The sequence below is a fragment of the Pholcus phalangioides genome, unplaced genomic scaffold, assembly GCF_987345545.1.
Source record: "Pholcus phalangioides strain wild (caught in Gottingen) unplaced genomic scaffold, Ppha-v1.0 ptg000039l_1, whole genome shotgun sequence".
Lineage (NCBI taxonomy): Eukaryota > Metazoa > Arthropoda > Arachnida > Araneae > Pholcidae > Pholcus > Pholcus phalangioides.
The window spans coordinates 20265276-20287859 of NW_028301625.1; the positions used below are offsets into that span (position 1 = coordinate 20265276).

Consider the following 22584-nt stretch of genomic DNA (forward strand, 5'->3'; position numbering starts at 1 on the left):
TACCACAATTCGAAAAGCATTCAAATTAACAGAAATCGGTTAATATAACATATAAAGGGTATTTCCTTTCGATATTTCAATTTTTTACACGGAAATACTAATTTTTTTATGAGTTTTATTCGGCTTGGTGGGGGCACGTTACCCCTGCGCCCCTCGTCCCTACGTACGCTTTTGACACAGGGTGTCCTGTAAGTTCTGATTCGGTATTTATCTGGTCAATCGTTCGCAGTAGAGGTATGGTTCCAATTCAAAAATGCTCAAAATGTGTTCAAAAATCATCCTGTACTAGTTTTGAGAGTGAAAACACAGCGTGTCACAAAAAAATTTAATTTTTTATATGGCCACTCTGTCCTTAAAAATCAAAGTAAAAATAGTTGCACTATCTCTCCTGACGCCAACAAAAAAAAAAATTCTGTGTTCGTGTAAGTGCAATATTCGCTGAGATGGAAATTCTAAAGTCGGAAAAAAGTTGGGGAAGAACATCATAAACTAACGGACAACACTTCGTTTCTTCATTTATGTTGTTCTCTCCCAACTTATCACAGATTTTTGAATTTAAATATCTCAGAAATGTAACATTTTTATGTTGTCCTCAAAGTTGGCAACAACTTTGCAATTGGATTTTTGAGAACAGGGGGACAGTAAAAATTTAGATTTTTTTTTTTATTTTATGACACACTGTATTTTGATTCTCGAAAAACGTACACAGTGATTTGTGAACACATTTTGAGTATTTTTTAAATTAGAACCATACCTCTACCACGAACGGTTGATGAGATAAAGGCTGAATTTGGACTTACAGTGCACCCTGTATATAATTTAAATTTCGTATCATAAAAGTTGAAATTTCTTAACTACAATTTCAAAAATATTTTTTTCTGACTTACATGGATTCTAAGATAATAGTTTCAGACAACATTTTCGAAACATTTTTGTGATCGGAAATTTCTTTTAAGGTCGGCATTACACTATAAAACTCGGAAAAAACAATCAATAAGCGTATCAGGTACATTCGAGCGAATGCAACCAATATTACTGATTGTTTTTTGTTGTTTTTTTTTTGAAGTTTTGTAAAAGATCTTTTTTCAAACTTTTATAGAGTAATCCTAACTTTTTTTTTCAGGACTTGTGGACTATTGGAAAACGATAAGAGTGGACACCCTGTATCCGGAGATGATATCACTCTCCACTATTACTATGGTTTCGACTGCTGGCTAATGCGAAGATAAATCCCAAATATCCAGACCCAGTTAACCACAATAGCGGGGGGTGGCATCATCTTCGGATAAGTCACTTGTGAGAGGATGTGGGTTTGATTCCCCACAATGCCAGTTGAATTTTCTTTCCTGGATTTATCTTCGCTTCCGCCAGTAGTCGAAACCTTCGTATTAATAGTGGAGAGTAGGGCTACCAACCGTCCTCCTTGCATTTCGGAAAATCGCCCTTTTGTGCTCTTTTTCAGGGGTTTCCGGATATATTTTTCTCTTTCTGTGGGAAATATTTTTTCTCTAGTTTGAAACATATATATCATACTTCATTGACATGAGTGTTTTTTTCTCCCACGCATGCATTTGCCAATATCCGTCAAAATTTCCAGATTTTTTTCTGTTCCTGTTTTTTTAGTGGTTCTGTTTTAGAGTTGGCAAAAATTATTGTTGTTCCGGTTTTATTGATCGAAATAGTAGCGCCATCTATTGTCGAAACTGGGGTAAGTGACGTCATCAATAATGAAACTGGATAAATGACGTCAAGGTGCACGAATTCCTCAGTTTTCCGATCTGCTAACCCTAGCGTAGAGTGACATCATCTTCGGATAAGTCGCCATCTGGTGGCAGTATCAGAAATTGTGAGCTTTGGCCTGAGTTAAGTCTGGCTGTCCATGTACGGCCACGTTGAGCTTACACGAGCTCTAGGGAAAGAGGACTCGTTGGTTTTTCAGAAGTGGTCTAGGGCAGCGGTTCTCAACCTTTGCCAGCCCGCGCGCGCTGTCCGGTTTCATATAAAACATCAACCTAAGTGGAATGCCCGGTCGGCAAACACACGAATAAAGGAAAATGAATGGGAAAAAAAGAAACGGCCAGACACTCACGGCCCGGTATGAATGATGTCAGGGCCCGGCGGTTGAAAAACACTGGTCTAGGGTGCTCCCTCGGCAAGTGAGAGGATGCGGGTTCGATTTCCCGCAAGGCCAGCCGAATTTTCTTTCCTGGATTTATCTTCGCATCAGCCCGCTGTCAGGGCGCGGTAGCCCAGGTCGGTAAGATACTCGCCTAAAGTACCAAAGGATGTTTAGAGGTATCGCGAGTTCGATACCCGGTTCGTCCTTGTCAGAAAACTTTCCTGACACAGGGGTACAACAAAAATGGCGACATGACCGCAGCAAAAATTGCTACCGCAGGGAGTCCCCCATCGAGGGGTTAGCGCACCAACCTCTCGACGAGTATAAAAAACAAGCCTGCCGTTCGGAATCGGCAATAAATTGTAGGTCCCGGTCTAATTAGCCCTCGTGTGCAGAAAATGACCGTGGTGCGACAAAAATGATCAAAAATGATCAATGATCAGCCAGCTGTCGAAACCTTCGTGACAATTTGCATGTTCATTAAAATCTAATAAAAATTATAAATAGAGAAGAATATATTGATGTGTTTTTCACCTAATTTGCAACCAGGTTTCGGACCAGGATAGATTCTTGCAAAATCCAAGCATTGTCGGTTGAAATATTTATAAAACGGATCGTCTTTAGGAACTCTAATGCTCATACAATTTGGATGTTGATGCTCCGGAGCGAATTTGCAACATTCTATGTCTTGCTTTTCATGATCTGTAAAGAATCAAGAAACACATTAAAAAATTTGAAAACGGAGATTTGTATCAGAGATATTATAAAAATTTCGATAAAATGGTGGCTCTGGATAATTCTGAGTGCTATCAAGATTCTTTTAAAGAAAAGATTACACGCAGAAAAAAAAGGCGTCGCGTGTAATTTTGTCGTTGTCGCCCTGTCATAAGTTGACATCATGTATTTAACAGTTTGCGTCACCATGTGTAATTATTCTCATTCGAGACACGAAATTAAGGGCAGACACCTTCCTTTTTGTTAAAGTGATATGTTGACCTGTTTTTTCAAGTACCTACTTTGTTTTTCTCATGGGATTTTTCTATCCATCGAACTGTGTTTTTAAGTTAATAGAAACAAAAGGAGAAATCTTGAAAATTTAGATCTAGAGCTCTCTTTAAAGAAGAAAGTCTTGTTTCACAAAATGGGTGTCTGTAAAAACTCAACTTAATTTTTTTTTTTTGTGTTGTCGTTAAACCCTTTATATAAGGCCGTGGGAAGTATACTTCCCACCAAATTCATCAATTTGTAAATGTCCATGGCAAGCTGTTTTACCACCTCTCATTAGAGCTGCAATTTATTAGTAACTTCAGAAACTACAGAGCATTAATTTGGCTAAATAGGTTAAAAAATTAATTAATCAATTTATTTTTTAAAATTAATTTTATCTATTATGTTAAATGCGTTTCGTTTCTTAAATCAATCTGAAAATCCCAAAAATACTTTAATACACTATTACTAGAAAAAATGGCACGATGAAGGGTTAATTTAATTTCAAGTCAAAAACCTGTGAAAATTCCGAAACATTCAAAAATATCACATAATGTGCATGTTTTTTTTCCAATACAGTGAAACCCCACTACAACGATACTCGATACAACGTTCGTTATACTCGATATTTTTTCAAAAATCTTTGGAATTACATATAGCTTTTACTACGATAAATCCCTCTATAACGATATTTGTTGATATTTTGAAACTGATACAACGATCTTTTTTATATTTCACTCAAAATCAAACCAAATAAATGTTTTTGAATTCCTCACAAGTTTTTGTTCTTTTTAGAGTGTTTTAGCACCTGTTAAAAGCACTATCTACCCTCCGAAAGTGTTAATGAAATTTACGTAAAGCTTACTTTTGTGTAGTACACAAAAATATTGTGCTGTAAACAACCTTACAGTGTGAAACCTCTAAATGAATTTTATTCATCAACTAATGAATTATAATTTTTTGCAGTGAACAAACACTCACAAATGCATTTTATGGTATTACTAACAACGCCAATTCAGAAGACATTACAACCGCAGCATAAATTTGGGGACAGTTAACGCTCTTCTCGATATGGCAATAACCTTTCTAAAACGCTATATTCTTTTGGTCCGAAGAGTATCGTTATATCGAGGTTTCGCTGTATAATTATTTGCCTTTCCTAACTCACGAAATTTTCACTATGAGCAGACAAAAATGGAAATTAAACTAATTATTGCTTTCTCTTCTGTTAGATTTTAAAAAAACATTTTTCGGGGTTTATTCGTGAGCTAATATGATGTTTCGTGCAACACGATGGATACTTTCGGTATAGATTTTTCTTCTTCTTCAAAATTCGATTCTACGCAGAAAATTCGTGATCGAATGTTTACCATCGTGAGCATTTTCATCTTAGGTAAAAAGATACAAATCTCTCTATAACCTGAATTTTTACACACAAAAACAAAACATCAATATTTAGCAGTGTACAAATGTATAATCCACAGATGCAAATTTCGCTACTATGAGAAAAAAATATCATCGTATAGTGTCCGCAGTTGTTTATAATCCACGTGTGAAAATTTCATTCTTTAATAATGAAGTCTTAAGGGATAAAAGAAGTGTTTATCATGTTTTCGTAGAAAAATATCGAGTTTTCTACTCTTATCTATATGACATCTACAGGGTCATTCTAAATTCATAGGACAGACTTCAAGAGGTGATATAAGAATGAGCGTTTCTGGTCATAAAATGTGTAGCCGAATCGAAATAGCAAAGGCAGTAGAGGGTGGTTTTTAGAGAGTGCATAACAGCACTTCACCAAAAGTAAATATATTTTTCTGACGGATTTGCTGTAATAAGTTCAATACCCTACACCAACGAATGATTGATTGCACTTATTACAGCAAATCCGTCAGAAAAATATATTTTTTGGGTAGTTTCTTTGCAGTTTTTTTTTTGCAGTTTCCAAGAGATGAGTCATTCAAATTCACCAACAGTCATGGGCACTTGGGCTATGATGTCCCTACCCAAACTTGATTCGCAGGGGCTTCCGAGATGGATCCTACGAATCTACTCACAGCCAAGAGCTCTTGAGCTACGAGTACCGACTTAAACTGGATTCGCAGGGGATTCCGAGAGGTGAGAGGTGATCGTACAAATACACTCACAGACAGGAATTTTCGAGCTATGGTTCACGACCCATATTTGCTTCTCAAGGGCTACAGAGAAGGGTCGTTCAAATCCACTAACACCCAGGGGTTCCTGAGCTACGGGGTTCCCACCCAAACTATATTCATAGGGGCTTCCGTGATGGGTCGTACAAATCCGCGTATAGTCAGGAACTCTTCAGCATTGGGTCACGACTCAAACTTGATTCGCAGAGGTTTCCTGGAAGAGTCGTCCCAATCCCCTTGTAGTTTGTTATCAGAGTTGTACGCAGGGGGGGGGGGTGCTTAGGGCCCCTGCGTAAAAAAGAAATTAAATTTGGAGGAAAAAAAGAGAAAAAAATTAATATTTCGGTGAAAAAAAGTACCGAACTAAAATACACTATATATATATGCCCCTGTTTGTTAAAGATATACTTATTGTCATTGGTTTCACTAATCTAGAAGAACAAACGGTCCCCATGGGTTAAGGAGCTCATCCTTAAAGGAGAATTTTTCATATTAAAATTTTGAACTTTGACGTCGACATGAATTTTATGTTACATGAAACTTTGCTTTGGCTCGATGGCATTAGACATGAATGTTTTTATACGAAGGTGTTCTAACAGCTGGCTGATGCGAAGATATATTTAGGAAAGAGAGAAAATTCTACTGTGTGTGTGTGTGTGTGTGCCCTCTAGCGGGAAATCGAACCCACATCCTCTCTCTTGCGGGGAGAGTGCCATAGACCACTAGACTACAAAGGCAACGGATATCTGAATCTTTCCTTGGAGTTACTGAACGGGACTGTACATGGACGGTCGGACCTAATTCAGGCCAAAGCTCACAGTTGCCAACACTGCCACCAGACGGTGACTTATCCGAGAATGATGTCACTCCGATAGCGGAGAGCGGCATCATTTCAGATGAATGTTTTTGTTTCAGACGAACGCAGATATGTATAAGAGAAGCTGAGAAAAATTACAAGTTTGTTTCTCTTTATGACAATATCTTACTCATGCAATGGACTGCTTTGTGTATGCATATATGCTACCCGACGTCCTGTCCCTAGAGACATTCGGGACGGCTTTGTGAATGTATAGCTGATAGATCACGGTCCCAAGAAGTCATCAGTTGAAGTTTTGGCTCACCCAGGCCGTGCAAGAATTGAGAGGGCTCTGGCCCTAGGACCTATATTGTATTGGGATACGTTTTTTTTCACACCACAAATGCACTGAAAAAACCATAGCAACTTATTTTAGGTATTTAGTATTCGATTGAATTGACCAGAGAGTCGTGTGTCACCAGGCCCTGCCCTTGAAGTATATGTTCGCATATGTAATAATATGAATGAAAAATAAAATTAATTTTTTTACAACAATAAAACATGGTAGCTGTATTTAAACTATAAAAATGATAATGAATTTTCCAAATAATCAAACAAATAAATAAGAATCACACATTCGTAACTCGAAGGAGTCCCACAATAATTTTCTCTACGGTCTCCGCGTCTGGCAATGCTGGCCCTGGAATCGACCTAATCTTGAGGAACCACAAACACTTTATTTTTGGCATGAACTCAATTTAATTTTGAAAAAAATGCAATTATTATGAGCTAGCTATTATTGAAACAGTAGACGGAGTAAGGGCAGGCAATTTTTTGCAAGTTTTCGGACTTTAAATCTCTAGGTTTTTAGTTACTTTTCCTTTCTTTCATTAATTATAAATCCTTTTTTTAGTGCTTTTTTGCCTGACTGTTTTGAACATTTTAGCGCCTAAACTTCTGGACTCTATTTATCAATTAGCTTTTCTATCACAACACTACCTATCGGTAATTTCTGTAACAATTATTTTGTGTAAAAAACAGTTGCCGAAAATATGCTCAAAAATCTCCATAAGATAATTTCTCCACCTTTTATTAGTTTTTAAAGTTTTAGAACTTTGTACACTCACCCTGTGTATGAGCACATATTTTTGTTTTGTTTTATATCAGTGAAATAAACTTTGCCCAAAATACTTTCATACAATCTAACAATAACCCTGTTTGTTGAGAAATAAAATCTTAGGAAGAAATATAGTCGACATGTATTGTATAAACTTGGGCTCGAAAGGAATTTCGTTTTTCTTTCCAACGATGCACGTGATTGACCAAATAAAAGCTTTTGTGCCGCTAGAAATAACTTTCAATTAATTTCTTTCCCCCTCCAGAGATACTCACGTGACAGACAATAATTACGTTTTTCATACTTCGCATACTTCTTGATAGTCATCTGAAAGTAAACCTTACAATAGCCGCAGTAAATACCATGTTCGGTTTCGTTCAAAGAATAAAATGCCGAAAGAAAAGTCTTTAGACGTAGATAGCTATCGCTTCCTACCGAACGTTAGTGGGAGCAAATCTCTACATCGCGATTGTTAAACACTTCTCATGGACCTCCAATTGTTGTTGATCAGATATGATTTTTGTTAAGAATCACTTCCTTCTTTTGATTGTTCTCTCTCTCTATGGTCATTGAAGATTTATTTATTTTTTTAGTACTGACAACACAACAAACTCGATTTAAAGAAAGAATCGGAACACTATCATGGAGTGTCTCTGCCGGGATTTAAGTGAATAGTTATACAGTAGACACCGTGTGTGTGTATTTCGCATTATAACCATTTTTATACTTAAAAACCAAACAAGTTTAGAAATTATAAATTCAACTTTATTACATGGTTCAAATTAGAGTTTTTTATGAAACAACTTTCTCGAACAACTTTATTTGAAATATGACATCCATATTTTTATGGGCATCTTTTTCTCAGCCACCTCGTTGGGCATTTTGCCTGTTGTGGCGTTGTATTTGTATTTGTATTCGGCCTACCAGTTTGTGGCCACATTTGTTTAAAAAAATTAGGACATCTCAGAAATTTACGAGTGTAGTTCACGAAATGCTCAAATTGGGAAACCGAGATATACAGCAGGCTGTAAATTACACATTTTCATGTTCCTAATGGTAATTTCAAATTAAATTTCCATCCCCATACAAGTCTTACATACTTTAGGAACTAAGAAGTAGAGCGCAACGTCCACAGAAGTTTTGTTGATGCATTGGTCTCTATTTTTTGGGTTCAGCAGCCGGAGACTTTTTCAAGATGGAAAATGAAGTTTTCACGAAGGATTCGGCAATGTCTGTCAAACTTCATCGATAATTCGTTAGTTTCGTGATATCTGATGATGGCACCCGATGCTTATCCTTTCCAGAGATTGTGATGTGATACTTAAAAAAATAAACCAATCCAAATACAAGACAGCTATTATCACATTACAACAACGACTATAGGAGACATTGTTGAGGTTTAATCCAGATATGTGAAGGATAATTATCCATTTAATAACGATATGAATAATATCTATGATCAGAGCTAAGAATACCTTCAATGTAATGAATTTTTATGGCATCAGCAAGTTTTTTCATGCAGTTCAAGCACATTCATACATAATTTTGCGTTTACAGAAATGAGTCCTCTTTCTCCGAAGATGATGTCACTCTCCGCTATCGCTACGAAGGTTTCGACAGCTGGCTGATGCGAATATAAATCCAGGAAAGAAAATTCAACTGCCCTTGCTGGAAATCTAATCCACGTCCTCTCGGTTACCGGGTGAGCGTCCTAGACCACTAAGCTACAAAGACAATGATTTCTCTCTTAGTGCGCGGAGAGCTCGTGTGCGCTGAACGGGGCCGTTACATGGCCAGCCATACTCATACCTAACTCAGGCCAAAGCTCACATTGCTGACACTGCCACAAGATGGCGACTTATCCGAATGATATATCACTCTCTCTGAATTTTTTCTGCTGGATTTATCTTCGCATCAGCCAGCTGTCGAGACCTTTGTTCTCTTTTGTACCCGTAATGGTAAGACTGAACTGTTTTAGGTTAACATACATAACAAGAGGAGATTTACAACACTTATTCAAACAAGCTGATGCCCATTTGCATGAAAATATTCATGTGATAATCCGTTTTAAGTTTGATGTTCTAATTTTTTGAAACAAAAAGAAAAAAAAAGGTAATTTGACATTTTAAGACACATGTAGTCAACTTTACGCCAATTTTTTACCACCGATATGCTAAAGAAGAGCCTTTCGGAAGATTAAAATTCAAATCGTAGCCATATTGCAAATTGGGGTTTTCTCACTTGAGCATTTTACGAACTGCGCTCGCAAGTTTCTGAAATGTTCTAATATTTTGAAACAAATGTATACAGCGATATTCCATATTCAGAGCTGAAAATACCAAATTATTCATAGTTCAATTCAAATTATTCATAGTTCAATTCAAGCCTATCGCAAATTGTAGTAACTCCAAATGTATGGTTTTTTTGGAGACCGGGATAAAATTTTGAATAACCGGCAGTAAAAATGGGTTATTCAGTCTTTCAAAACAGTACCATGAGCCACGTCAAATCAAAGAACGATCAAAACTATTTCTTAGTTTTTTTTTATGGATGTAATTCACTAAACGAATACTGTATGGTCAGTTTTGACTATAAACTATGCTACTGGTCAACGTAATAATTTTTTCTTTACTATGGAATTTAGTTCAAGAAAAGAGGTGAGATTCTTTTTCCATCGTATCTTAGAGGAATATGAATGGCATATCATTCGTAATCTTCAATGAAACGGAACGCTTTATTCATTTGACATGAAAAATACTGTAATAATAATGATAATAATTACGTGCTGACAAAGTGATGCTTCAACCGAAGAACGAAAGCCTATCACGGTATGATTTAGTTATATGGTGAAAGTTTTTTTTTCCTTTTTCACAACTAGTGAATGTATTTTTTTTTTAATTATTCAAAAGTTAATATAGAACCGTGTAGAGAAAGAAAATGAAAAATAAATTAGCTGCTGTGACGTAACTCAGAATTATATGTATTATAAATATCTGAGTTGTGGAACCATTTCTTTTTGGTGGGTAATAGAGGAGGAGGAGGAACCCTTCCTAATGATGAAATAATAAAAGAAAGCTTTATATGGTGATGATGTAGTGCTGCATTTATGGTGCTAGTACGGTTTCGTAAACGTACCATGACCCATCACGAGCAGTTCCATCATCAGCGTGAAAGCATTCATTACCGTTTTGAGATATTCAAAGTTAAGTACGCGCAAAGAAAGAAATAATATTATTTTGCTCAATGTGGGATACTATAGGGTTACTGTCCGTATCCGAGCCGCACTTTATTAAAATCTGTACTACACATACAGCCAGAGGAACGTAACTCCAATTTCTTCCGTTTTTTTTGTAATAGTTTTTTGTGATAATATTAATATATATATATTAATATAAATAATTTTCACGGCTCATGAATTGTTTTGAAATTTAATTTGAATTCTTGTGGCTAAAATTAAAAGTCGTGGTCTACCAATAACTATCCAATAACTTTTATTGGCACTCAGAATGACCTCTATGAATGATATTTATGTATTTATTTTTTCATAACGTTTAAAAAATTAATTTTTCACTCCATGATAATGTCTGATCAGGTACATTATAAAATTCTAAAAGGAAATTTCAAAGGTAAATTTTATTAACATTATCTGTAGTTTCATATAATCACATATTAAACTAAGAAAAATTAGTTTTATATAGGGTGATTCCCTCTAAATTCGTAGGACAAATTTTAAAAGGTGATATAAGACACCTAAACAAACATTTTTAATCATAGAATGTCTGTCGAATCGCAATAGCAAAGGTGGTAGAGGGTGTTTTCAGAAACTGCTCAATAGAACTTCACCAAAAACAAATATCATATTTTTCTGCCGAATTTGCTGCGATATGCGCTATCAACCATTTGAGGGTGCATATGCACCTTTGGATTGGATTGAAGTTTGTTTTTTATTGGTGCAAGGACCATTAAGGTTATGCTGCGCCAAACAATGATCAAGCGGTATAATGACTTGTGGTAGAATTTATTCTACCATGAGAAGGCCTACCATATTGCAGTACCTTGCCCCTCGAATGGTTAATTGCACTTATTGCAGCAAATCTGTCAGAAAAATGAACATGATATGATGTTTGCTTTTGGTGAAGTGCTGTTAGTCACTCTCTAAAAACACCCTGTACCGCATTTGCTATTGCGATTCGACCACACATTCTATGATCAAAAATGCTTGTATAGGAGTCTTATATCACCTCTTAGACTTTGTCCTGTGAATTTAGAATCATCCTGTATTATGTGTATTTTTCTGGTTCTTGAATGAAAATCACGTCTTGTATGAAGCTGTGGCGTGTAAAATTCCCACACACAAACACAATGGCGTTTGTACAAAATATTTTTTTCCATATTTTCCCTGGATGTGGCTTATACATCCCAGCGCCTTTTACCAGTAATTAAAAAACATTTTTCGCATTGAAATTGCTCAGTTTTATTTTTTTTCGTCATTACCTCGAAGCATTGAGCTGAAATATCAATATAGTACATTCGATAAATATGAAATACCACTTTTATATTTTTTCGTTTATTCCAATTCGAAACAAGGTAGAAATCCAAAACCTGTATTTCTATAAAATTTGGTTTTTTCTTTGCATTTTAACAGTGATTCGTATTTAAAAACAAATATTATAACTAAGAAAATAAGCATTTGAAAGAATAATTTTCTTGTGGTAATATGGAATAGAGAGATAGAGAGAGCTTAAAAATGAAAACTAATTCGAAATAATCTAAAACAAGATTTAACGAGTCTATGACAATGAAAAATGAAAATTTCATCGTTTGTTTTTGTTGTTGATGATGCGGTGGTGTCATAGTTTATTTACAAGAGTCACAAATGCTGTCTTACTATTCTGCCCCAAAACAGTCACGGCGGAACCACAGAGAACAGGACACACATTATTTCTAGACCCCTTTCCTCTTTTATCTTACTAATATTTTCATCTTGAAGCGATACTTCAGTCCAACTAATGTAATACTCATAGTATTGTATATTACCCGGCACAAAATATGTGAAAAAATACCGTTCCATCTAATAAAAGATGATCGCTAGCTAACAATGAGCACAGCACGATGATAAAATACAACACTTGTGATGTAAATTGTGCTTAATTTCAATTTATTGGACAAATTTCCAATAATTAATAAACACTTTTGAAAACTTGTCTAAGTACATCAAAATTCGGACTATCCGGCCTAATGTGGCTGGTGGAAAAGCTGGGCGGATAACAGAAAAGCAGGATAGGCCAGAGCCATTCTATAAACGTCACTTCCTGTTCCCACCAAAACATCAAAAACACCATTTTAATACCGAAAACCGCTCCTCTTCATATTATGTGACTTCTTGGTCAAAAAGACCTGAGTTGTGCTCGGTTCGAAAGAAAGAAAGACCTCTTGGTCACAAAATATGGATCAGTACTTTATACATAATGTAAATGTTAGTTATGTACTTTACTGCACGTTTTAAAAATTTATTAGAGAAAAGGAAGTCCAAAAATATAAATATTGTTACGAAAATTACGTAAATAATTCTTATTTATCATTTATTAGGTCATTTTCTGCCTGTGAATAGTCATTATCTTTTGTAAAAATGGAAATTAACACGCATTCCTCTGTAAATATCGCCAAATTGGCAACAAACTTAGCGAAGTTTGACGTCCTGCGGGGTGTCCTGTAAGTACCTTTATCTCATCAACCGTGCGTCGTAGGGTTATGATTGTTATGATTTCAATTCAGAAATGCTCAAAAGAAGTTCAAAAATCACGCAGTACCAGTTTTGATAGTGAAAATACTGTGTGTCACAAAATAGGAAATTTAAATTTTTATACGGTCCTCTTTTCCTTTAACTTCCATTAAGAAAGTTGTTGCCCTTCATCTCCCGAGGCCAACAGAAAAACGTCCATGTTCCTTAGTGTAATATTCGCTAAGATATTTGAATTCAAAAATCACGATAAAGTTATGAAAGAAAAACTAACGGACAACGACCCTTTCCCTCATTTATGATATCCTTTCCAGATTCTTCCTATTTTTGAATTTGAATATCTCAGCGAATATTGCGCTTAGAAACATGGAATTTTTTTTTGTTGACCCCAGGAGAGACAGAGCAAAAAATTTCTAATTAAAACTTAGAAGACGAGGGACCGTAAAAAAATTTAGATTTTTTTATTTTATGACACACTGTATTTTAACTCTCAAAACTGGTACAGGGTAATTTTTGAACGCCTTTTGAGAATTTTCTAATTGAAACTGCACCTCTACGACGGACGGTTGGTGAGATAATGGCCGCATTAGCACTTACAGGACACCCTGCATATCTTTCTACAGAAAAGATTAAGCTAATAGTTATCCTTACTAAGCTCTTTGCTAAAAAAGTGTTTTTTGGCTTGGCTTTGTTAAAATTTCGATTAGGGGACGTTTGTAGGAAGGGATAGAGTTATGAAGAGAGAAATCAATGAATGGGATATGGTGATCAGAACAACCTTCGAAGGTGTTGGTATCAAGAATTTGAATTCGGTTAGAAGTGGCGATAAGATCAAGGGTGGAGCTGGAGTGAATTGTAATTCTTGTAGGTACTAAGATAGATTGGACAAGATTAAACTTATAGAAGATGACCAAGACTCTTTTTATTGTTGATACGGTGGTTGCCAGTGATTTCATATTAAGAGATGGTATTTTTTCGGCCCGAAATATGCTGAGAAATTGAATTTTGGTTAGCGCACTTGCCCGGTGTGCAAGGGAACCCGTGTTTTATATTCCCGGAGGAGACACAAATCACTTTTCTTTCCAAATATTATAGTTTCGATTTTTCTCAGTGATTTCATATATTTTCCCCAGTCGATTCCCGGGAGGTTCCAGCCTCCAGAGACAAGAAGGGAATGCGTATTAGAGAATCTTTTTAGGATTGTTTTGACTTGGACAATTTAAAAGGAAAATCAGAAGCCAGAGGTAAATAGGTGGGAAAAACCTTCTCAAAAACAATGATTTATCAATTTTTTAATACTCCCAGCATATGCAGAAAACCCGGGAAGTGCCAGGTATTTTTGCTAGTTCGATAAAGAATGTCAGATTCATAATTTTTTTTTCTAAAAAGTTGAAGAAGAAGAATTTTTAAATTTAGGAAAAAAAAAAAATCGAATTTTTTTTTTCCGGGTGGGGCGGGGGAGACGTCCCTGCCCCCCTCTCGGCGATGAGCATTGCCATTACGGAAAGGCTTGGTTCCAAGGTTAGCATGTATGATTTATTGAAAAGATAATAACTACACAACCAGCGATTACGCAATAAATTTGTTCCCTTTGATTCAAAAATTATTTTTATATCATAAGTCCCAAGTATAATTACTTTATCATTGATTAGTGAGCATTGTGATGAAATCGAAAGCGCTCTTGATAAATTGAGTGTTTACCGGCCTAGCACTGCCCTGAATCTACATCACTAGACTGTACATAAGAGTTGGACTTGGACTAAATCTTCTCGTGGAAGGTTATGAGAAAGGTCGAAGCATATGAATTGATGTCCTTCTAGAAATGAATGCTTCCAGATAATAAAAAAAACCCAACTAAATGTAGGTTAATTAATGTTCGAGAATGAACAAAAAAAACCTAGATATTCAATGAGAGAGACTGCAGAATTCTTTTTGTTATGACCATGAAACATTGAAGCATTTGCACGAAAATATTTTAAACGTTTATTCAAGAAAAGAGATTTAAATAACGATATCGGAAAAGAAAATAATAATAACCGTTTCGCAACAGCCAAAATTGTTTATTTATTTTCCTTTTTGTATATCATCTCGAAGACGTTACGCAACGAGTTTTCTTTCAATAAACGACGAAAAACACACACGAACGGTCTATCTTTTGACCGTAACAGATCATTATGACTTATAGACTTGTCAAAAATTATGAAAGACCAATGATACAGTTGGAAATCGGATTTGGCCCACCTATAATATACCCCCGTGAGTCACGTTGTATGATACTTCGTGAGATTTCTCTTATTAAAAGGTCAAGTAAATCTGAAGCCCCACCTTTTAGTGGTCAAGAGGGGGAGTATGATTGACACATGCATCGCCCAACAAATGAAATATTTCTACCGGTTTTTTTCTCTCTTAAGAGATTGAAGGTAAGTGAAGCTTTAGAGTTACAGGAATCGTAAAAAGAAGAAAACTATATATTCGGGGTGACCATATGACCCGTATTTTATGGGACTTTCAGTATTATCTGTTATTTCCAGACTTTTCCGAAACTTATTAAGAAGTCACCAAAACGAATAAGGCGAAAAATACGAAAACTCCTAATGCATTTTTCGACACACAATGGGTAACGTCTTCAGAGGGGAAAATATTTAATCTGATAAATATTTTTTATCTGATGTAGACGGTCCGGTGGGTGCCAAATCCATTTTTTTCATCGCCAACGTTTGATACATGGCTATATATATAGTAGCTGTATTGGATTTGCTCCATGTGACGAAAAGAAAAAAAAAAGAGAAATGTTAGAGTGAAACTATTTATATTTTTATAACATAGACATATATGTTCTGTCAAATTTTGAACAAAATAAAAACGATTATCGCTTCGTGATTGCGACATGATGCGTTGCCACAGCTAACGTGGACATAATTATCACGAAAAAATACTCAAACTTGGCGATGATCCCGAATCACGTCTTTTTTTATCGGACATTGGCCGGAGATCTCTGGCCCCTTCGCGAATCGACCAAGTTTTTGCTTTGGCGGTTTGGCGGTAACATGTGTATTTTTTTTAAATATTATTTCTCTTTTTCCCAGCTACCTTGTTGGGCAATTTGCCTGTTGTGGTTTCTAATTTTGTATTTCTATTTGTATTTATTTAATTTCGACACCCATGACCATTTCCGTACGCAAGGGGGGTACCCCTAGAAGAAAAAAAATTGAAACCCCCCCCCCCCCTCCTTGAGAAAATCTTGCTAACGCCTATGCCCAATGACAGCATCAAATATTTTTGTGTAGTTCCCCATTTGCATATTGCTACCAAATTTCCATCAAATTTTCATGCAACAACAATCGCTATTCACAAATTCGTGGAGATTTCAAGCAATGCAGCTAATTTATGCGTGTGTAGAATGCACATGAACTAATATTTAAATAGGTCTAACTAATCCCTGACGGAAGAAGTTGTTTTTGCACAAATGGATTGATTATATTAGGAAAATATCTCCTTATCATTATTCTATGATCGAAATACACATCCGCGATAAGTGACTTGGGGAAAAAAACAAGAGGAAAAAGAGATATATTTTTTTTTTTTTTTTTGCGCAACAAATTGAGATGAATTGAAAGATCTGAATCTATATGATCGTCGAAACCGATTAGAAGGAAAAGAGTTATAAACTCTTGTTTTATTACTTTTTGGGCATAAATGGATGGGAAATTATAGTACAATAAGCAAATATATGGACTACTGTTCGCTAATGGATCTAGTCTACAAACCATTTCGAAATACTATCTCTAGGTTATAAATGCTTTACACGAGTTAAGTTCCGTTTAAAAAAAAAGAAAAAGTTTCTATTTTTTTTTTTTTTTTTTTGTTTTGTTTGATTGCGGGCATTATCATAGCCGGGATCAAAAGGTTTCTTCGATCATTGATAATGAGATATTGTGGCATTTATTTCATTTTTTTTTCTTCTTCTTCTGAGACGTTCAATGCTCAGCAGGTTATGTTTGCTAGAAAGTTATTCCAAAGGAGAGAGAAAGTATTATATACACACATACTCGTACTCATTCACTCATCATTCTTCTCGCTGTTTGCTGCCACACCTACACTATGTAAGGGCGTGTCTCCAGACCGACAAAAGCGGCCTCTAGACCATTAGACCGCATTTTTGAATTCTAATACCCATTTTTCTGAGCTAAAAGTTCAACCCCACCAAAATGTTGCAAAAAACAAATTTTTTTTGGATCTACGCATTTTTTTTTCTACTTTTTGAGGGTTTTTTTTTTATCTAAGCGAATCCGAAACTATTCGTCTTACACTGTTATATCACGTAGGATAATTTCCATTCCAGTGTAAAACTGGGATAACACTATAAAAGTTTGGTAAAAGTTCTTTTACAAGACTTGAAAAATGCAACCAATAAGTCTGTTGGTTACATTCTACGCCCATTGGTTGCTGTTTTTTTCAAGTTTTGTAAAATATTTTTTATCTTATTTTTATAGTGTAATCCTGACCTAACAAAATTTATTCGTGATCTGATTAAGATCGCACTAAATAAAACATCTTTATGACACATTGTCGTTCATCATTTTTAAGGAGATAAATTTTGCTGCATCCAATGCATAACATAATAGAGGGTGTCCCATAAATTTGGAAACACTTTAAATATTAAAAAAAAAACTATAAAAAATCAGCAAATTGATGTAACAGGTTGTGGTTTGAACCCTTAGAGCTGTATTTTAATCATTAGGATGTAAAAAAAGAATGCGATGAGTGACAATATCGAAACGCTTCGTGACATACTTTTGATTAATTATTTTAAGTAATATCTACAGCATATACGTACATAGGCAGTGCCGTCTTAACGCATGGACCTACCCGGGCATAGCCCGGGGGCCTCAAGAGAAGAGGGACCCCAAAAAAATGGGAAGTGGTTGAGAAAATGGAAGTCTTTCGAGAATTTGCGAGGTAAGTCCTCAGAAAAATCACTTGGCCCGGGGCCCACGACGCCCTTAAGACGACCCTGTTACATGGGCAGAGATACAGGGGGGGGGGGCATTGCTGGAAAGAAGGCGGCGCCTTCGACTTAGACTAGAAGCTGGAAGGTACTCGATCAGCGTTCCAATACCTTCCAGCCACCAACATTTCACGATCATTGCCAATAGTGGAGCGGCCACACTGCTTGCCCATGGAAGGTATTGGACCAGCCTTGACGCAAGTGTGGTACGGGCTTTAGCAAAAAATATACCACGAAAAAGTTTAAAACTTCATTTGACGACCAACGACGGCGTATACTACATTTAATCTCTCTTTACACTATATGATCAAAAGCATTCGGGCACTTCATTGCAAAATTTGTATAAGGCCATTATTACACTATAAAAATTTCATGAAAGATCTTTTACAAAACTTGAAAAAAAAAAAAAACACCAATAAGCGGGTGGATTCAAGCGAATATAACCAATAGGATTATTGGTTGTTTTTGTAAAAGATCTTGTATAAGTTTTATAGTTTGTAAAAGACCTTCTATCAAACTTTTATAGTGTAATTTTGGCATATGGAGTTTGCCCACCTCTTATTGAAATTACAACCACCATTATATATATCAGGAAAGATATTATTATATTTTTTGGCAAGTTATTGGTGGAAGTTTTTACTACTTTTCGCGCGCGCGCGTGCAAACAGGTACGTTTTCAGGGTTGCAGTTGATTTAAAACGATGTTTCTCATTCGCGGCGGTCGAGGAGCTCAAAATAAATCCCACAATTGCTTTATGGAGTTAAGATTTGGATTACGAGTAGGCCAGGCTAAAGTGGTCATAGTTTCTTTCACTTTTTTTTGGGGCACCAACTGTGTTGGGCTTTTATGTACAGAAATTCATCTCTGCCCTCACAGGGACTCGAACCCCATTCTCTCGCTTTCCGGACGAGTGCTCTACCAACTAAGCAATGAAGGCAAACGGCTTTCTTCACTGGAATCAGAGTCGCTGATATTAGGGCCGTAGTGTGACTTCTTAGAGCCACGGGGCAGACTTTTCCTTGGGGCCCCTGTTGAAATGTTTATTATTAGGACTCGGATTTTTATGCCCCTAAAGATGACACATCGTTGCTGATCGGTAAATTCTGGTTTTTAACCTATCAGCGACGACGTTTCATCTTTAGGGCATAAAAATCTGAGCCCTAGTTATTATTATGCAAAAAAAAAACAACAAATGTAAACTTTTGTGGGACCCCCATTCGGCTCGGACCCAGGGGCAGTGCCCCTTGCAGCCCTGACTGATATGTGAATATGACAATGGGAGGGGGGCAGATACGAGAAACCGTTCAACACCCCATTACGTTTCCAATAACAAACTTCACTTGAAGCAAAATATAGTCTTTTAATAAGAAGAAGCGTTTCTCCTTCAAGAAGCGTTCTCTCCGTCATTAGGCCAAACGCGCGTTCATTGTACTGCCAAAAAGTATATTTGTTGCCCCATACCACACGTTGCCATTGAGCTTAAATCTATTGTTGTCGAGCACTATATACACACTACTTTCTTTCTAACATTCTCCGGTCTATCGCCATGGGCAATTTACTACCGAATGAATTGTGCCGAAGTGTGCATGTATACCTACCAGTCTGAGTTCGCATCTAGTGCGTGATGTTTTTTGTGCTGCCATCCATTTTTCGAACTATGAGTGAAGTGCAATGGCTGAATATTTGTGCAGTTATACGTCTGTTGCAAGACTTTTCAACAGGGTGATCTGCTCGCATTCGCTCCTCGAAGTTCAGAACCACAGAAAATCAACTTCAACAGACCACCATTGTACCGTCGGTGGGGTTCGAACTCGTCTTTTGCTTTACACTACCACTTTACTGCACACTAACTCCGGCTATACAGCCATACAGCAATTTACTACCGATTGAGTTGGTTGGAAATGAAGGCGACATCTATCTGTGGCCGCCTCATGTTAGGTAGGGTAAAGAACTTGTTGTCTACGTCTTTCCCCGGTATGGAACCCGTGGACCTGACGGCAGCCTAAATGGTGGTAGATGAGCATTTTACCACAGCGACAATCGGGCGCTTCACACTATATATATACTGTAAGTGATATTTTCATCGGCCCTGGTTAGGTGCCTATAAAAAAGAGCAGACTCGTCGTTCATCTTTGAGTAAAGAACAACCTTGCCGCTCAAAGCGATGCCTTAGAAATGATTGAAATAAAAACAAACAGGATTGCGAACAGTGATTGGCTATAGAAGTGGTGATACTGACGTCACACTTTCGCCTAAAGAAGGCGGATGAGTCAGCCTAGTATTTCAAGGCGCTCTAGCTGCAATATCAGGGTACGAACATAGTGCCCGATGATTTTCGATTCTGCAAGTCAGAGCCGTTGCTGATAGGTTAAAAAAAGTTCCAGGTTTTTTTTTTAACAAATCCGTAACGGCGCTGACTTGCAGAATCGGAAACCAGCCGCCACCATGTTCGTAACCTTACGTGACGGCAGTTGCAGGATTCCTAACTTTTCACGTGGTTCCAAATACTTTTCATCACATAGTGTAAAATTTAACGTACAGTGGGAACTTGATTAACATTAATATATTTTTAATTTCAATTACATTTTTAAATTGTATGTAAGATAAAGAAAACGACTTACCAAGAGTTTGTGCCGCAAGAGTCATATCATGATCAATCATTTGCCCCCAAAATACCAGAAGGATATTTATATGCGAATGATGTTCACTGACATCGTGATGCATCATGAAACTTACGATCCGAGCACTAGGCAAATCACCACCATCTTTAGCTCGCTTCGGTTCAGAAATAGCTGAAATAAAACAAAGGTTATTATATTATATATCATGTATATCACTGCTATAATTGCTCGCTAATTCACGATTTTCATGTATCCAATCATACATAATCGAGTCACGTTAGCGTGACAACCTCCCATTTTTGACATCTAATGCGTGTGGCTGATGTGATAAGAAAAGGGTCGCGAGCTGGCTTGATGAGATTTAAGCATTTGGCCATTTTTAATGAGCAATGAAAATGTATTAGTCGGGACTGCCATAGTTAGAAACGAAATCAGATTTTTTAAAGGAGGGACGAGATATGGGGGAGAGGGACAGGGGTGGGCAGCGTCAAATGTGGAGCCGACTGATCTAATGTATATCGATATATATGAATTGACATCATCATCGTTACCCCCAGACTCCAAACTCTGAAATCTATCTCCGCCTATGGACGATTGTCTGGCTTCTAGTCAAGCATAACAGTATGTCTGAAATTGAACGGTTTGCGGAATGCCATTTAAATGTACCGTAGCTAGGCAGATGGCACCACCGTGATTAACTGAAGTGAAGGCAGCAGAGAATTAATGACCATTGATGCGAGAAGTGAAAGTCAGCTGAGAAGATAAGTGAGGACTGACCAACACGCTACAATTGCGCAATCTACTGCCCAAATGAACCAGTGAGCTAAAAGTTTCATTTAAGACGAACCTCGAAATGCATAGTAATCAAGACCAGATGGATTGTCGGTACACTCCTGGTAGTGAAGTTGCCTCGGTACAAACGGTTTTATATCTCAAGGTCGTATCAAAGTTGGACCTCTTCTGAAAGGGTTGTCTCCTTGAATGTGCCATATCCTATGCGACATGAAATGCATTGTTGCTGTCGTATCCGGGGACGAAGGTCAGAGAACTAGCCTCTGTAACCATTGCTGGGAAAATACACATTGGTGATATCAGTATTATTGTCCGGGAATTGTTATAGTGGCTAGGTTCCACTGATAATTATTGAAGCTACTTTCAACCGTGATGATCATAAATTCATGCCTGCAGATTAAGCAATGTTCATTACCTTTCCTGGTGTCCGTGGAATCCTCAAGAACGTGATACGACACACCATGTGGCCCTACGTCGTCTAAAAATTGTGGGAAAAGCAAGATCAAGACTACCATGTACTTCTATGGTCCCCCTGTTCCCCAGACTTGAACTCAATCAAATGCATTTGCACCAACTCCATCATCACGTTCTTTCTATAGATCCTCCGCCACGCACTTTCCATCAGCTATTGGAAACACCGCAATCCATTTGGATCTATATCAAGAGTGTTCAACTTTATGGAGAGTGCGGGGCCACTTCATTGGATTGGAAACGTGTCGCGGGCCACTCAGGTGATCTGAAAATATGTCACAGGCCACTTGAGTCATCTGGAAATACGTCACAAGCAATTTAACTGATCTGAAAATGTGCCAAGAGCAACTTAAACGAACTGTGAATGTATCGTGGGTCGCTTTAGTGATCTATAATTGTGCTGCGAGCCACTCAATGATCTCGAAGCGTACCGCCAGCCACTTAAGTCATCTGCAAATATGCCACTTAAGGGAACTGGAGATGTGTCGCAGGTAGCTAAAGATTTGGAAATGTGCTTGGGGTCGCTTAAACGACCTGGATATGCACCGTTGGTAGCTTAAACGATCTGACGTTGTGCCTCGAGCCGCTGAAGTAATCTAAAAATGTGCCACGGGCCACTCAAGTAATTTGATAATCTTTCGTGTGCCACTTGAGTAGTTAGGTTATCTGTCGCGAGCCACATCAGATGACTTCCAGAGCCACATTTGACCCGCGAGCCATGGGTTCAACATATACGATCTAGATAAACGTAACATTCTTAATTTATTTCTTCAACACCA

General features: G+C 37.1%; 1 protein-coding gene across 2 annotated transcripts in view; it reads right to left on the minus strand.

Moving 5' to 3' along the window:
• Nucleotides 1-22584, minus strand: part of LOC149065669 (salivary peroxidase/catechol oxidase-like) — a 151837-nt gene that overhangs the window by 22245 nt on the left and 107008 nt on the right. For both annotated transcript variants that reach the window (XM_089253858.1, XM_089253859.1), the window contains exons 6-7: nucleotides 20543-20713; nucleotides 2654-2821 (exon numbers count right to left, since the gene is read on the minus strand). In XM_089253858.1, coding sequence (XP_089109984.1) covers nucleotides 2654-2821; nucleotides 20543-20713 — 339 coding nt within the window. The remainder of the gene's footprint in view (nucleotides 1-2653; nucleotides 2822-20542; nucleotides 20714-22584) is intronic.